The sequence below is a fragment of the Megascapheus bottae genome, chromosome 6 (genome assembly GCF_031878675.1).
Source record: "Megascapheus bottae isolate mThoBot1 chromosome 6, mThoBot2.hap1, whole genome shotgun sequence".
In the NCBI taxonomy this organism is placed as follows: domain Eukaryota; kingdom Metazoa; phylum Chordata; class Mammalia; order Rodentia; family Geomyidae; genus Megascapheus; species Megascapheus bottae.
This window is the reverse complement of record NC_143514.1, coordinates 12,396,793-12,414,758: the sequence shown is the minus strand read 5'-3', so window position 1 is coordinate 12,414,758 and position 17,966 is coordinate 12,396,793. Positions and strand designations below refer to the sequence as shown.

At 37.8% G+C, this 17,966-nt stretch overlaps 1 protein-coding gene across 2 annotated transcripts in view; it reads right to left on the bottom strand.

Moving 5' to 3' along the window:
• Positions 1–17,966, bottom strand: part of Slc35a3 (solute carrier family 35 member A3) — a 40,567-nt gene that overhangs the window by 7,831 nt on the left and 14,770 nt on the right. The window contains exons 2-8 of one of the 2 annotated variants that reach the window (XR_016535907.1): positions 12,766–12,970; positions 9,370–9,524; positions 9,164–9,286; positions 6,157–6,328; positions 3,884–4,002; positions 3,543–3,796; positions 2,613–2,787 (exon numbers count right to left, since the gene is read on the bottom strand). Coding sequence is in view for 1 of the 2 variants with exons in the window: in XM_090334261.1 (XP_090190387.1) it covers positions 3,884–4,002; positions 6,157–6,328; positions 9,164–9,286; positions 9,370–9,524; positions 12,766–12,952 (756 nt within the window). In the remaining variant the exon portion in view is untranslated. The remainder of the gene's footprint in view (positions 1–2,612; positions 2,788–3,542; positions 3,797–3,883; positions 4,003–6,156; positions 6,329–9,163; positions 9,287–9,369; positions 9,525–12,765; positions 12,971–17,966) is intronic. The other variant, XM_090334261.1, reaches the window with a different exon arrangement.

The following is a 17,966-nucleotide window of genomic DNA, read 5'->3' as shown; positions in this document are numbered from 1 at the left end:
TACTCAGGAGGCTGATATCTAAGGATCACAATTTAAAGTCATTCTGGGCAGAAAAGTCCCTGTGAGACTTCTATCTCCAAATAACCACTCAAAAAACCTTAAGTGGAGCTGTGGCTGGTAGAGTGCTATCATTGAGCAAAAGACCTTGTAGACAAGAGCCCAGACCACAAGTTTAAACCCCATGACTGACCCCACCCCCCCAAAAAAAAAGCTCAGAGACAGTGCTTAGGCCCTAAGTTTGAACCTAACCTCAGGACCAGCACAAAATAAATGGAAACAAATTAAAAAACAAAAATGCAAAACCTATACTTGCACAATATACTAATTAAACATCACTTACATGGACAAATGAGAGTAGATAGGTCACTCAGAATACTTAAAGAATTTTTGACTTTGAGTGAAAATAGTTTAAAAAATTTACTAGCTTATCAATACCTATCTAACTTAGTTTTCTTCCTCTAGGTTCTACTCACTCAAAACTACCTCTTGGGGCTGGGAGTTTGGCCTAGTGGTAGAATGCTTCCTAGCATGTACGGAGGCCTGGGTTCGATTCCTCGTTACCATACACATAGAAAAAAGCCAGAAGTGATGCTAAAGCTCAAGTGGTAGAGCTCTAGCCTTGAGAAAGTCCAAGGACAGTGCTCAGGCCCTGAGCTCAAGACCAGGACTGGCAAAAAAAAAAACCTACCTCTTATCATGGCTGGGGGTTTGGGCTAGTGGTAAAAGTGCTTGCCTAGCATGCACAAAGGCCAGGGTTCCATTCCTTGGTGTACCACATATGTAGAAAAAGCCAGAAGTGGTGCTGTGGCTCAAGTGGTAGAGCGCCAACATTGAGAAAGCCCAAGGACTGTGCTTAATTACCTGAGTTCAAGCCCCAGGACTGGAAAAAAAGAAAAAAAAGATTGCTCTTCTTCTTTTTTTTTTTTTTTTTGCCAGTCCTGGGCTTGAGCTTGAGCTTTCTCAAGGCTAGAGTTCTACCATTTGAGCCTCAGCACCACTTCTGAGCCTCAGTACCACTTCTGGCTTTTCTTCTATGTATGTTGGTACCAAGGAATCCAATCTGGGTCTTCGTGCATGATAGGCAAAAAGACCTGAGACTTAAACCCGGATCTTCGAGCATGCTAGGCAAGCACTCTACTACTAGGCCAAGCTCCCAGCCCCAGATTGCTCTTCTTTTTTTTTTTTTTGCCAGTCCTGGGCTTGAGCTCAGGGCCTGAGCACTGTCCTTGGACTTTCTCAAGGCTAGAGCTCTACCACTTGAGCCTCAGCACCACTTCTGGCTTTTTCTTATGTATGTGGTACCAAGGAATTGAACCCGGGTCTTCATGCATGCTAGGCAAGCACTTTAACCACTAGGCCAAACTCCCGACCCCTAGATTGCTCTTCTTAAAGTACAATATTAAGCGTGCATAAGTGTGTGCATGTTTCTATGGACTGAATGCAGGGCCTTTTGTATGGTGGAAAAGTGACCTACCTCAAGTCTATATATTATATATAGGGAGAGAAAGAGATTTGTGATATATATAGATATAGATATAGGTATTTGTATATATACGTCTAGGACTGTGCTCTTTAAAAGTATACGATTAACTTTCTATCAATTCCTTCACAAATTCCAGATTGTGGTTACTTCAATAATTTGGAACAGGTGCCAGGGGTGGTCACCTATAATCCTAGCTTCTCAAGAGTCCGAGATCTGAGGATCATGCTTTTAAGCCAGCCCAGGCAGACAAATCCAAGACACTCCATTTCAAATTAACCAGCAAAGTGCTGGAACTAGAAATGTAGCTCAAGTGGTATAGCACAGGCTTTGAGCAAAAAAAGCCAAAAGAGACCTCAAGGCCTTGAGTTCAAGCTTTAGTACTACTACTACAACTACTACTACTACTACTAATAATAATAATAGAAAATTGGAAGGCCAGTAGCTTCGTGGTAGATGCATGAAGCCCTGGGTTCTATTCCTCAGTACCACATACACAGAAAACACAGAAGTGGTGCTGTGGCTCAAGTGGCAGAGTGCTAGCCTTGAGCAAAAGCAGCTCAGGGATAGCGCCCAGGCCCTAAATTCAAGGTCCAGGACTGGCCAAAAAAAAAAAAAAAAAGGAAAAAGAAAATTTGAGAATGAGAATGAGCTGAGACTTTAGCTCAGTGAGAGAGTACTTGCCTAGAATATAACATGTAAGGCTACAAAACAAATAAAGGTAGACAGATTCTATAAATTGGCTATCCCTAACCCCCAAATCCAAAACTCTTAAGTACTCTAACACCTTAAACTTTTGTGAGCTACAATATGCCACAAATACAAATTTTCACAACTGGCCTTAGGTGATGGGTCAGTTACAATGAAGGTATGCTTAAATATTATATATAGTTATCTCCAGATTATGTGTTTCAGTAAATATAAAACTTAATTTTGTATTCAGACTTCAGTCCCATCATAAATGTACTTCATTATGCATGTGCAAATATTCCAAAATGTTTTTTTTAAGTCTGAAATTCGAAACACTTCTAAATCTGAGCCATTTGGATAATAGAAATCCAAGCTGTACTACATAGTTTTATTTTCTATCAAACCTTACATATCAGCTTCCAAATCTAAGCTACTCACCTACCTAACAGCGTTGGCCATCCAATGATGGAAACTTATTTAGTGAGAGTAATGAATTATGCCAATTAAGCCTACTATGAATCTCAATATTTCTGGGCAATATTGTGAATTTGTTTCTTATTGAATCCTTCATACCAAGTACACTGAATCTTCTTACTATGTTCATATCAGTCCATCTGCTAAAATAAAATATATCACACATAAATTATTCAGACTTATCCTATCTCTACTTCAAAATTTTACTTTCCCCTGTCTCCTTTTTTCTTTCTTAAAAACAGACATCTAGCTGGGTGTTGGCTCCTGCCTATAATCCTAGCTACTCAGGAGGCTGAGATCTGAGGATCATGGTTCAAAGCCAGCCCAGGCACTAAAGTCTGTGAGACTCTTATCTCCAATTAACCACTATAAAACTGGAAGTGGCACTGTGGCTCTAGGGGTAGGGTGGTAGCCTTGAGCTGAAGAGTGAAGAGCTCAGGGACAGTGCCCAGGCCCAGAGTTCAAGCCCCACGACTGACACTCCCCCCCAAAAAATAAAACAAACAAACAACAAAACAAAACAAAAACAGACATCTGCCTTACTTTCAAAACACTGTCACTATCTTTTGACATCTTCAGCTACCTACCAAGACCTTATTCCTGACTTCAAACACCTATAACAAAATAGAAGGCTCTAAGGGCAGTATCTTCCATCTGTAAGCTCACATTCTCTCAAGTACTCAATAACTACATGTTGAAGCTGAAATTAATTATTCAACCCACAATCTCAAGTTTTATATAAACTAATCTGACCCCCAAAAAGCCAAAATATAGCATTTTTTAAAGCTAAAACCTTACAAAATTAAATATCTTTATCTTTTTCTAGGTCTTCAAAGAACTAATTATAGCTTTTCTGTACAATGATAATAGCTGTAGAAAAATCTAAAGTTGTATTTACCCTTAGCTTCAATTTTATTCTGTTTTTATTTTTCTGAGGTAGACTCTTGCTATATAGGTTGACCTCTGACTCATCATAGTCAACAGGAGGCAGCGCTGGTATTACAGGCATGTTCCATCACTCATAACAGCTACTTTGTCCTTAAACTTGCATCTTCATGATGTTAACACTGTTTTACTCAGAATCCTTTTTTCAAAATGAGTTTTCATTAAAGCATTAAGGCCAGTTCGATTTAACTTTCCTGATCTTTTACTCTGGAATCAGGACATCAATAGAAACTTTGATCATCTATTTTAAAACAGTATTTATTAGCATTAATTAATTAATTTTATGTATTTTACCTGAAGAACAACAACTATCCATGTCAGCTGGTTATATCCCTGAAAAAATCCATTCTTTGATACCAATTCTCCATCATAAACATACACACCCATTAATCCAAATATGCTCCCAAAGAAACCTGTAAGAAAGTGAAGTCTCAGTCATACCTCATTTAGTTTACCCACAGAGAAAACTGACCCACTGACAGTCCAGGTATTTATATATTTATTTCTTTTTTCTTTTGTTTGCTTGTCTGAATGGGGACTTGGTACATAGCAGACCAAGTGGATCCTGAACCTCTGCCTCAGCCTCCCATGTTAGGAGATTACAAGTATTGCAGCACAATGCCCAACTTATTTCCCTCTTTCATGAAATCTGAATTTAATTTTTTTACTTGCTTTATATAAACCTCAAAAAGTATACTCAATACTATATTATAACAAAACAAAGACATAAGAATATAAAAGATAAAGACATTAAAAAAGAAAAAAGAACAGGTTACCAACACAGAAGCACTAAAACAATCCATACATTACACAGTTACGTTGCTATCTGTTTCAAGTATTTATAAAGTACTCAACTTTAGCATTTTACTTTTCTTTTTTTGGTAGGGTTTAAATGGAAGGCCTCACATACACTAGGGCATTTAGTTATTTTTTGTGTATGTGGTCCTGGGGATTGAACTAAGAACCTCAAACTCTTGTTTGGCTTTTTTGCTCTATACTTGAGCCATACTTCTTGCTTCCAGTAAGTCTCATGTTTCCCTCTCCTCCCCTGCCCCCAACCAGAACGCATTGGGCTTTGTTCTTCTCCTTTGCCTCTACAAAGTAAGAACTGCAAAGGTGTACTACCATACCTAGTTTGTTGGTTGAGATATGGTTTAACTTTTTGCCCTGGGTAGCCTTAAACCATGATCTTTCCAGTCTCCTTCTCCCAGGTTGGGATTACAGGTATATGCAAACCCTCTTAATAAGTTGATTTATATCAAGCAATTGTTGTGATCAAACTTACATACATATACATGTTAGCATCTATCAACCTCCTACATTGTAACACATACAGATTTTGCTGTCTGGATGACATGTACATAACACTATTCCAATGCTCTAGAAGTCTTTAAGGTTGATACTCATATGTGCATCTTGTAGATGAAGAAATTTGTTCAAGCTCACATTGCTGGATGATACTGGATTCAGTATTGGAATGCAGGAAGTTTGGTTCTAGCATCTATGACCTTCCTTTTCTGTCTTTCTTCTTCCCCCCCTTCTTTTTCTTCTTTGCAGTCTATGAGCTTAATCACTATACTATTCAACTGGAAAAAAATCTATTTAATCAGTTGTTTTCTATCTTATACAATGAAATGAAAAAATCTTAGCCATCTTATTTTTTTGTGTGTGAGTGTGTAAAAGACAAATTCTTACTCAGGTGTGGAATTATATATCAATCTATTCTCTTAGAAGCCACATGTAATATAGTTTCTGTTTCTCTACTCTGGCTAAAATTACATCTTATCAATTTTATTACCTCTGACAATTTGATAATTGAAAAATTAGAAGAATGTTTTTTTTCTTCTTTAAATTTTTGCTTATCTATAACTTATTTAAAGAACCTTTTAAATTTTTCGGTTTACTTTTCAGTTTTTCCATAAATAATATGCTATCAATCATATGCAAGAATAAGAATTATGAGTTCTGGCAATCTTCCTTTTTATCCAATCATTCCAAATAATGTAAACAACTCCCAGGAACTTGACCATTTCTTTTTGACATTATTGCTTACTATATGTATGCAAGATCCTTCATTCTAAATACTTTATGTATATTCTCACCTAATCCCCATAACAATAGATAAGCACTACAGTTTACAGATTATATTTATATATACACGTGTGGCATATTTATTTCATGATATACAGAAATGTAAATATAAGAATACAATCTTTTTTTTTTTTTGCCAGTCCTGGGGCTTGAACTCAGGGCCTGAGCACTGTCCTTGGACACATTTTGCTCAAGGCTAGCACTCTGACACTTGAGCCACAGTGCCACTTCTGGCTTTTTCGGTGTATTGAGGAATTGAACCTAGGGCTTCATGTATGCTAGGCAAGCACTCTATCACTAGGACACACTCCCAGCCCCAAGAATACAATCTTTTTATTTTGAGGTAGGGTCTTGATACATAAACCCCTCACTGCTCTAGCCCAAGCCTCCTAAATGCTGAGATTACAGGCACACCCAACCATCAGACCTAGTCAACATAACCTATTAAACAATATCAGAAAGCATTTAAAACTTACCAAGCTGAATGTTTCTTATCCACACAGACTGTTTTGTTTCTTTTAAGATTTTCTCAAAATAAACTCCAGCAAAGCCACTTGAAAAACAAGCTGTGAGAACTGCCATGAGGCCTACAAATTGAGAGCCAGCTGAAAGTTCCTTAGAGTCAAGCTCTGGAGAATCTGAAGGCCACTGAACAAAAAATAAAAACTGAAGCTTAATTGCTAAGTGCAAATCAAGAGCCTACTCTTAAACCTTGGAAGAAAAATGTATTCAATATCATCTTACTGAATTGCAAAGCAGGGTTTTGAAAGAAAAACCCGAGAATCTTTTGCTTTTCTATTTCAATTGTTAATTTCAAAAAGCACTTTCTGAACATTTAAGTCATCATTTACAGACATATCACTTTAAGACAATACTTCAAAGTTTGTATTTTTAAAGACCACCACTACATATACAGGTAGATGAAAGGATTAGAGTCTTGCCTTCCCTCTGCTGCTTCAGCCAGAGCATGCAGGAGATACACTAAACCAAGCATGAAAAAGAGAAACTATTGGGAAGGGAAGCCCAAACATTGCCAGGCAAACAGTCCATCAGAACTTGAAGGCCCTGGGTACTGGTGACTCATGTCTGTAAACCTAGCTACAAAGGAGACTAAGATCTGAGAAGAGAGGTTCAAAGCCAGCCCAGAAAGACAAATCTGATACACTCTAATCAACCAGCAAAAAGCTGGATGTGGGGATGTTGGTAGAGCCACCAGCCTTGGGGACGGGGGAAAAACAGAACAAGAGCCCAAGGCCCTGAGTTCAAGACCTAGGAGAAAGGAAGAGAGACAGACAAAGAGACAGAGAGAGGAAGAGGAGGAGGAGGGGGAAGAGGAGAAGGAAGAGGAGGAGGAGGAAGAGGAGGAGGGGAAGGAAGAAGAGGATGAGGAAGAGGAGGAGAAGGAGAAGGAGGCGAAGGAGGAAGAGAAGGAAGAGGAGGAAGAGGAGGAGGAGAAGGAGGAAGAGGAGGAAGACTTTTTTGTGTGTATTATGACGTATGTGGGAAGACAGTCACAGTATTCCTATGGCCTAGATGAATAACTGATATACCCTATACCTACTATATGGATGCCTATTGCTTTTTCACTGATCTTCTATTTCTTAAAAGTATTATTCTAGTATTCTTTTTTTTTTGCCAGTCCTGGGCTTGAGCTCAGGGCCTGAGCACTGTCCTTGGACTTTCTCAAGGCTAGAGCTCTACCACTTGAGCCTCAGTACCACTTCCAGCTTTTTTCTATGTATGTGGTACCGAGGAATCGAATGGAGGTCTTCGTGCATGCTAGGCAAGCACTCTACCACTAGGCCAAACTCCCGGTCCCTATTCTAGTATTCTTAAAGCTGCTTTTCCTTCTGAAACTATACCTTTCAGAGCCACCAAAGACTCAATGTGTAAAACAACTTTGTGTCTATGTGTGTGCACACATACACACATGCATGTAGAGGACTGGGCACTGTCCCACAGTATTTTTGCTCAGGACTAGTGCTCTACCACTTGAACCACAGCTCCACTTCCTGCTTTTTCGTGGTCAATTACAGAGAAGAGTCTCACATACTTTACTGAGTTGACTGGCATTCATTTGTAATCCTCGGATCTCAGCCTTCTAAGTAGCTAGCTAGTGTTACAGGCATGAGCTCCCAGCTCCCAGCCCAAACCTTTTTTCTTTTGCTTTTTTTTTTTTTTCTGCCGGTCCTGGAGCATGAACTCAGGGGCACCGTCCTTGGGCTTTCTCAGGTTAGAGTTCTAACACTTAAGCCACAGCACCACTTCTGGCTTTTTCTATGATCTGGTACCAAGAAATTGAACCTGGGTCTTTGTGCATGCTAGGCAAACACTCTACCACTAGGCCAAACTCCTGGCTCCCAAACAACTTTTAATTAAAAAATTGTTCTTTTTCTCATCAGCTTGCCTTCAATGAAGTACTCACAATATAATGATCACTGACTTCTGAAACAATATGCTTTTTTTTGGGGGGGGGGGAGTTTCTCCTAATCTCTGAGCCTGCATTTCTCAATAGAACTTCTGTGAAAATATTAAGATTTTATATCCTTGCTGATATTCCTTTCCCACATTCCTAAAATAGTTCAGAGAAGACTATTTCAGGAAAGGGGTGAAGAAAGAGTGATAGAAAAAAATGGAATTGACTGGAAGAGGTGAGATACACTATACATACATACAAGTGTCACAAAGAAATATCACACGGATGGGGGGAAGGGAAATGAGGACAAAAACATGAGAAGGGGTATCAATGTTTGTGAAGTAATGCTCCTTCTATCTGGCAGATATAATGTAACCCTTTTAGTTACAATAAAAAAAATAGCAAAAAAAATCACACATATATACACACAAGCATAACTAATGTATGTTAATAAACAAAAATGAAGAGGAAAAAAGGAAAGAAGAATCCACAAAGAGAAACCAATAAGGAGTCATCTGGAAGAACTGAGAATTAAAAAAGAAACAAATAAAAAAAATACAATGAAGCTGCAGACCTTAAGAAGATTGATAATAATCTCAATGTTCCACATATCCAGTAAAAAATCAACTTTGTGGTATATGCTTGAGTATCTTACTTCTCTAATGAGACTATTCATTTCTGTTCTTTTGGGTCTTAGTGTGTTAACTCACCTCTGTAATCCTAGCCCTTAGGAATCTGAGGTAGAAGGATTATAAGTTCAAGTCCAGGCTAGTCTAAATAGTAAGTCCTATGCAAACTTAGATTATATAACAAGAACTTCTCCTCCAAAAAATATTTTAAAACATGTTTATGAAGTGCTAGGAATCAAAGCTAGAAATTTACATGTTAGGCAACTGCTTTGAGTGAACCACTCTTGGCCAATTGTTGTTTTCTTTAGATAAGAAAGTTTATTTTTATTTATGTATTTGTATCACAGTCTCAATTCCCCTATCTGATTAAAAATAGAACCATATTTTCCAGGTAAAACTGTGCCAAAAGTAAAAGGTATACTTATCTTGAATAGTTACCTGTACAAAAGCAACTCCAGTCATCAAAATTACCAAGGAGAGCCACTGGTACACACCTAGTTTTTTACTAAGCATAGACACAGAAAATAATGCCGTTGTAAGAATTTTCAACTGATATGTAACCTAAAAGAGAAAATATTAGTATTATTAATGTGTTTGTTTCTCTCTTGAAGAAAGGGACTATAAAAAAAATGTATTTTAAGTACCTGATAAGTAGCTGCATCAAGATTTGACAGTGCCACATACAGCAAATTATTCTGGAGAGTATATATCCCTGATGGAATAGCAAGTTTAAGTGTTTCCATAGGTTTATTAAGAATTTCATCATGCAGAACTCGATTCAATGTTCTCAGACTACATTCTAGAATAAACAAGTAAAAGGGAAAATTGAGTATCTGAGTATACTGTAAACCCTTTCACAACAGGTTTCTGTTTTTTCATCTACAAAAACTGGAAGCTGGGCTGCAGCTAAGATACTTTGATGCTAATTTCTATAATGTAAAACATTAGAAAATAGCATATGAAGATGAGCATTTCCTCCTATTCCTTTATTCTGATATGCAACCAAATTGCCTATTTAAATACCTCCATATACACATTTATAACCAAAAGTTCAAAGTATTAATTTTCAACCAATTTTTATACAAAACCAAGATTGACAGAGTATAGTTCAAAGGTTTCAATGGTAAAGCATTTGCATACAAAATCTGAAGGCCTGGATTTGATCTCCAGCACCACAAAAAACAGAGTAGGGAGGAAAAGCGTTGGTGAGAATGTAGAAGAAACAGATGCTTTGTAGATTGCAAGTGGGAATATAAAATGATATATCTATTATGGAAAATACTTTGATGGTTCCTTAAAAGGTAAACATGGAATTACTAAGCTACCAAGTAATTCCAATCCTAAATATATACCCAAAAGAAGTGAAAAGAGATGCAAATAGATTGGTGTTTAACTATTATAACATCACTTATTGTTTACCGTAGCATTATTTATTCATAATAACCCTACGATCCTGCCATACCACTTCTGGGCATCTACCCTGAACATCATAACCCAACATATGATAAGGACATCTGCTTAGCTATGTTCATCTCTGCACTATTCACAATAGCCAGGCGATGGAAACAATCCAGATGCCCTACTGCAGATGAATGGATACAGAAAATGTGGTATATATACACAATGGAATTCTACATAGCCAACAGACAAGATGAAATAATGGCATTTGCAGGGAAGTGGATGAATCTAGAGTGAATCATGTTGAGTGAGACAGGTCAAGACCTAAGGAACAAAGGCGCATTGTATCCTTAATATGTGGCTATTAAATCCAAAGAGTACAAGAGCGAGGACTCAATATCTACATAACCAAAGCTATGGACATGGTAATGGAAATATAAATATTAATTATATAGATATAAAAACCTATGACTCTATAGACATGTTTTATTTCATAAATTAATGTTTCTATGACATACAAACCCTTAGCTTAATTTTGATTATGTTCTAAATACTAAGTCTCAGTGATTGTAAATAGAGATTCCCTTCTTGAACACTCGTTTGTTAAACCTGTCATTTAAAATATGATGTAGGGGCCGGGAGTTTGGCCTAGTAGTTAAAGTGCTTGCCTAGCATGCATGAAGACCCGGGTTCGATTCCTCAGTACCACATACATAGAAAAAAAGCCGGAAGTGGTGCTGAGCCTCAAGTGGTAGAGCTCTAATCTTGAGAAAGTCCAAGGAGAGTGCTCAGGCCCTGAGCTCAAGCCCAGGACTGGCAAAAAAATAAAATAAAATAAAATATGATGTAAAAATCAACGTTAATAAATTCTTAAAAAAAAAATAGCAGTCCTATTATGCCAAATAGTATGGCACTAAATGTAAGGGAAGACCTCCAGGATAAGGAAACAAAGGCCATATAATGAGTGACTATTGTCCTTAATGTACTATGTTATCGCTCATCTCTTTTGCCATCCCTTGATTATCTCATATTGTTACAATATTTCACCTTGTTATCTGAAATATTTTATATGTGCTTAATTGGTTATTTGAAATTGGGTAGGGATGGGGGAAATCAAGATAAGTGGGGGGAGGGTGGGAGGGAAATGGGGACCATGTCATGAGAAAGGGTATCAATGTTTGTGAAGTTATGCACCTTCTATCTGGTGAATATAATATAACCCTTCTATTAATCACAATAAAAATTATTTTTAAAAAAGTACAAACAACCTAAGTATCCAACAGCATATGAATAAGAAAATAAAATGTAGCACAGTTATACAATGGAACATTACTTAGTTATAAAAGGAAACAAAACGCTGATACATAATACATGGTATAACATGGATAAAGCTTGAAAATAAGAGACTAAGCCAGGGCTGAGAGTTTGGCCTAGTGGTAGAGTGCTTGCCTAGCATGCACAAAGACCCAGGTTCGATTCCTCAGTACCACATACATAGGAAAAAAAAAACTGGAAATGGTGCTGTGGCTCCAGTGGTAGAGCTCTAGCCTTGAGAAAGTCCAAGGACAGTGCTCAGGCCTGGCAAAAAAGACCCAGGACTGGCAAAAAAAAAAAGTGAGAGAGATTAAGCCAGACATAAAAGGAGAAACACTATATGAATCAACTTATAGAAAATATCTAGAATAGGCAAAAATCATAGGAAGTAAATAAGGGTGACTGGAGGCTGGAGGTAAGGGAAAAATAGAGAATTACTATTTATTAAACAATTTGTTGGTTTGATGAAAAAGTTTTAGAAATAGTGGCTACACAATATCCTGAATATAATTAATGTCAATGATTTGTACATTAATCATCATTAAAATGGCAAATTTTAGGTTGTATGTGTGTGTGTGTGTGTTTATGTATGTGTATTATTACCACAACTTAAAGATAAAAATTAAAGATGGTATAGTAATATGTGCCACTGAGGCTAAGCAGGGAAGGAACTAAGTTCTAAGCCAGCCTTGGCTACATAGGAAGGCCCTGTCTAATTTTTTTTAATGGCCTATTCTAAAAACCACTGATGTGCACACTTAAAATGAGCAAATGCATGCCAGGCCCTTGATTAAAACCTCAGCATCACTCAAAACAAAATAAAGCAGGATTAGTGAGGCTAGGGCTGCATCTCAGTGGTAGAGCATGTGCTTAGTGTGCTTGAAGCTCGGGGTCCAATCTCTAGCACCAAACCACAAGTACAAGTTCATGAATTTACATTTTAATGAACATTGTAAAGAACTGGTTTTCAAATAAGTCACTGCTGCACTAATGAAGCAGCAAATTACAAGTCATTAGTAAAAAAAAAAACTATTACGGGCCCCTTAAAGTTCTAGCCAGATTTACAGAACCTACTCTTACTCTCAAATATTACACTAAGTAGCAGAAACTTATAATATTAACTACATATAAATCATGACAGAGACTAGAATGAAATAGCTTTAATAGTAGATTTAAACTGTCTTAATAAAACGTTTTAAATATTGAAATGTTAATACAAAGACAATTAAATAATGTAAGAGTTCAAATGTTCAGTTTTGATATGTTTATATACATGTATACTAAATAAATTGCACAAATTACAAACCAGAAAACTCCTAGATACGTACTACTGTCTTTGTAGACTAAAAAGATGCAGGCCATTATCTTCAAAAGTTCAGCAACAACCACTGCTGTAGAAGATAGATAACGAGGTCCCTCCTCTTTTAAAGTCCTAGAATATCGCATGGTTAGAACCAAACTAGTAGTCTGAAACACCAAAATTCCCAGCGAGAGATATTTTAGGTTGGCAGACATTGTTTTATCTTCATTTGCCTGAAAAACAAAATAAACAGGGCAAATAAATAAAATTATAAACTCCAGATACCTAATATCCAATAAGAGCTACCTTGTTCCAAACACATAAAATAAACATCCTTTTCTTTCTTCTGATTACAATCAATATCCATGGACCACAACCAAAAAGCAAAACTGCCAGAAGACTCTGAAAGGTGAAGAAAACTAGGCAAACTAGCTAGAGACCTTGGGTCTCAGTGATGACCCACTAATTAATGCTTTGATTTTTTTTTTTTTTTTTTTTTGCTACCTACATACCTCCAAGGTGCTACAGTAACTTATAACCTGGAATTGCCAACACGTGTACAGCAACAAAAACAGGTCTAGTTTTTTCAAAAGGAGTACAAAACAGTAGTCCTAGAGAGTGGGACAATCTGTGGGATAGTGTGGGACAATGCCTTGTTTACTATCTCTACTCTGGATCAATGAACCAGGTGGCGACCAACCGCATCCCATCATTGTCTGCAGCCCCAGGAAGTGTGGCATAGTCCTGTTGACTAGCCCTGTCATGTTCAGGGTGAATATCAGCAAAGAGGCAGTAACCTTTCCTCCTCTCCAGTGGCTGCCTACTAACAAAGATTTAAGCAGGAACTAGAGTCTCATGTTTAAAGTGTCCAGGACATAGTCCAAAGTGAGAATGTTCACAGAGAGGGAGGAGATAAGGAGAGAAGGGGAGAGGGAGAGGGAGCGGGGGACAGAAAGGGAGAGGAAAATCTCAACTTGGATGTGTAACAGCAATCAACAGATGATAATGCAAAGATGTCCAGATGTTGGAACTGCTTTATCAGGAAAAAAATTTCAGAGAAGCTATCATAAAAATTCAGCAATAGCCAGTTGCCAATGGCTCCCACCTGTAATCCTAGCTACTCGGGAGGCTGAGATCTGAGGATCACTGTTCAAAGCCAGCCTATAAGACTTTTATCTCCAATTAACCATCAGAAAACAGTAGTTCTGTGGCTCAACGGATAGAGAGCTAGCCTTGAGCTGAAGGGCTCAGGAACAGCACCCAGTCCCAGAGTTCAAGCCCCACAACTAATAGGAAAACAAAAAAATCAGCTACAAGTAGTTATAAACACTCTTGAAATCACTGTGATTAACAAAGAAGATTTTTAAAAATAGTATGACTTCTTCATATCCTTTAACCAATTCCTTCCAATGACATTAGTTGCAAAGCCCTTATTTTCCCTAAAGTAATTTTTAATACTCAGCCACCAGACACACTCTACCTTTTATTTATTCGTTTTACTGATGCTGGGAATCAAACTCAGGACTCACATGTGCATGCTTCCAATTTACCATTGTGCTACATTCCTAACCCCAAAGACTCACATCAATTATGAAGAAACCAAATCAGCTGAAAAGTAATTAGGCCCTATGTGGTACCTACAGTCCCCAGCTATTAGGGAAGTAGAGGCAGAGGGCAGATTAAGTGTAGGAGTTTGAAATGAGCCTGGTTAACATAGTGAGATCTAGATTAGGAAGGGAGAGAATCATACAATGAAAAAATAACTGGAAGCTGGGCGCAGTGGCTCATGCCTGTAATCCTAGCTACTCAGGAGGCTGAGATCTGAGGATCATGGTTCGAAGCCACCCAGGCACTAAAGTCTGTGAGACTCTTATCTCCAATTAGCCACCAGAAAACTGGAAGTGGTGCTGTGGCTCAAATGGTAGAGCAGTAGCCTTGAGCTGAAGAGCTCAGGGACAGTGCCCAGGCCCAGGGTTCAAGCCCCACAATCCACCAAAACAACAAAAAAATACAAAAAAACAAACAACAACAACAACAACAACAAAAAAAAACAGTAGTAGAAGCAGGCACCAGTAGCTTATGCCTGTAATCCTAGTTATTCAGGAAGCTGAGATCATCTGAGGATCATGTTTTGAAGCCAGCCAGGACAGAAAAGTGCCTGTGAGACTCTTATCTCTAATTAGGCACTCAATAACCAGAAGTGGCACTGTGGCTCAAAGCTGTAGAACACTAGCCTTGAGCAAAACAGTTTAGAGACAGGACAGTGCCCAGCCCCTGTGTTCAAGCCCCACAGCCCCCCCACCAAAAAAAATCCAAGTAGTAGTAGTAATAAATAAAACCATCATAGAGATGTAGTTCAGAGGCAGAATGTGCCAGGCCTAGGTTCAATCCCAGCACCATGAACAGAAAAAGGAGGGAAAAATAGCATAAAATCTAAAACTACATTCAGAAAAAAAAGCACAGGAAAAAACCATAATCATGTATAAAAAAGCAAAGATTTCTGAAGCAGAATACAATATGAACCATAAATAAAGAAAATATGGATAAATTAGAGGTCAAAGAATTAAGGCTCTTCTAATGACACTGTAAAAATAAGAAAAGGCAAGCTACTTCATGAGAAAAATTACTTTCAACACATATATGACTATGGATATGTATCTAGATATATATATAGTTACATAATCCTATAACACTATAAATACAAGACAACACAAGATAGGCAAAAGATAGTTCACCAACAATACTCACAAAAAAATCACAGACATCAGAGAAAAAAAACCACAACGAGGTACATGTACTAGAATGGCTTTGAGACAGAATCTTATGTTACTAAGGCTGGCTTCAACCAACTATCCTACTGCCTCAGCCTCCAAATAGCTGGGATTGTGGGGGAGGATAGTAGAGGAAGGTACCACAACCAGCTTTCAAATGGCAAACTTTAAAAACCTAGGGCTGCCAGACATTGGTGGCTCACACCTGTAATCTTAGTGACTTAGGAGGCAGAGATTCAGAAGATTATGGTCTGAAGCTAGCTGGGGCAGGAAAGTTTGTAAGACTCTTACCTACAATAAACTACTCAGAAATAAGCCAGAAATGTTGCTGTGGCTTAAATGGTAGAGTGCTAGCCTGACCACAATAGGCTCAGGGACAGCACCAGACCCTGAGTTCAAACCCAAGGACCAGCAGAAAACAAACAAACAAACAAACAACCCTAGTTCTAGCAATTGTAAAGAGAAAATTTAGAGCAAACAAAACTCTCAGTCTTGCTAGTGGAATGTAATTTGGTAAAACAAAAACAAAAACAATGCAAAAGTTGGAAGTAACCAAAAGAAAACAGAGATAAGAACAGGTGACTCATATCTGTATTCCTATCTACCAAGGAGGCAAAGACCTAGAGGATCAGTTCAAAGCTAGCCAGAACAAGGGACTTCATCTCTAAGTAACCAGTAAAGAGTTAAACTGGAGGCATAACTCTAGTGCTAGAGAGTCATTCAGGCATCAGCAAAAGAGCCAACCATGAAGTCCAACCCTAGTACTGGCATAGAACCAAAGAAAACAGAAATGACATGATCTTCTTATTTGATCTTAAAGTTCAATTCTTAGGTAGATCCCCAAATCCTGAAAATACTATGCCTACACAAATAGTTATATATGAATGATGATAAAGAGCTTTACTTAATAATAGCCAGAAATTATATCATTCAAATGTTCATCAAGTGTTATATTCACACAATACTATACTTATCAGCAATTAAAAAAAAAAAAAAGACCAAGAGGAAGGGTTAACAATGTTCGAGAAGTAATGTACTCACTACCTTATGAATGTAACTGTAACCTCTCTATATTTCAAATAAATAAATAACAGCTGTTTATCCATCTGAAAAAAAGAACAAGACATTAAGCTAGGGATATGGCTCAAATGGTAAAGAGCCTGAGTTCAGGACTGCTAAACAGGAAACAAAAACACACCGATTAACACGTTTTCCTTTTAGCTTTGGCCTGGCTCTGGTTTCTTTGAACTCATGCCAAGAACATTCTGTTGCCATGTTTTTTTTTGTTTGGTTTTTTTTTTTTTAACCACAACTCTTATCTTCTTCACCTTCCACCTCACATCCTTTTAACATGAATATATCTCTTTTTTTTATATATCTCTTTAGAATTCTCACAAGTAGCACCAGGAGTTTGGCCTAGTGGTAGAATGATTGCCTAGCATGCACAAAGACCAGGGTTTGATTCCTCGGTACCACATACATAGAAAAAAGCCAGAAGTGGTGCTGAGGCTCAAATGGTAGAGCTCTAGCCTTGAGAAAGTCCAAGGACAGTGCTCAGGCCCTGAGCTCAAGCCCAGGACTGGCAAAAAAAAAAAAAAAGAAAAGAAAAGGCCAGGAGTGGTCCTGTTGCTCCAGTGATAGAGCTCTAGCCTTGAGAAAGCCCAAGGACAGTACTCAGGCCCTGAGTTCAAGCCCAGGACTGACAAAACAAAAAAACAAAAAAAAGAAATCTTACAACTAAGCTATTTGTGGTTCTAAATATATAATCAGTTCTCCCTTCTCTCCTACTACTTTAATAATATATAACATATTTCATAATCATTATTAGGCTGAGTACTATGATTACAGAAAAAACAATTCTTGAAATCAAAAGTGTACCTTATAAAATCTGGTAATTCCCACCCTAAGTGAATATGCCCCAAACACAAACAATACCACACTGGGACTGTATGGATAACTGTTTAATGGTGAAACACATAGTTCTTTGCCTAAAAATACACAAATATATATGGTTATTGGAAAAGCTACTTTAGGTAGGTGACTTAACTTTCAAAAACAACAATTAAATAACAGACATGTCCATTACACAGAGAAGAGGAGCAAGCTCATAAGAAAGAAGACACAGGCTTCTTTATCATCTACCTCACTGCCTGCAATCCCAAAAGAATATTGAAGGTGGAATATGCTTCAGAAGTGGCCTTATGTTATCTCTTTATTTTAAAAATGAAGAAAACAGTGAGTTGGATGTTAGCTTTCTGGTGGTTAATTGGAGATAAAGAATCTCATGGACTTTCCTGCCCAGAATGGCTTTGAAGCACAATCCTCAGATGTCAAGCTCTTAAAATAGCTAGGATTACAGGCATGAGCCACCAGCGCCCAGCTGGATGATTTGTTCTTTTTTTTTTTTTTTTGCCAGTCCTGGGCCTGAACTTAGGGCCTGAGCACTGTCCTTGGGCTT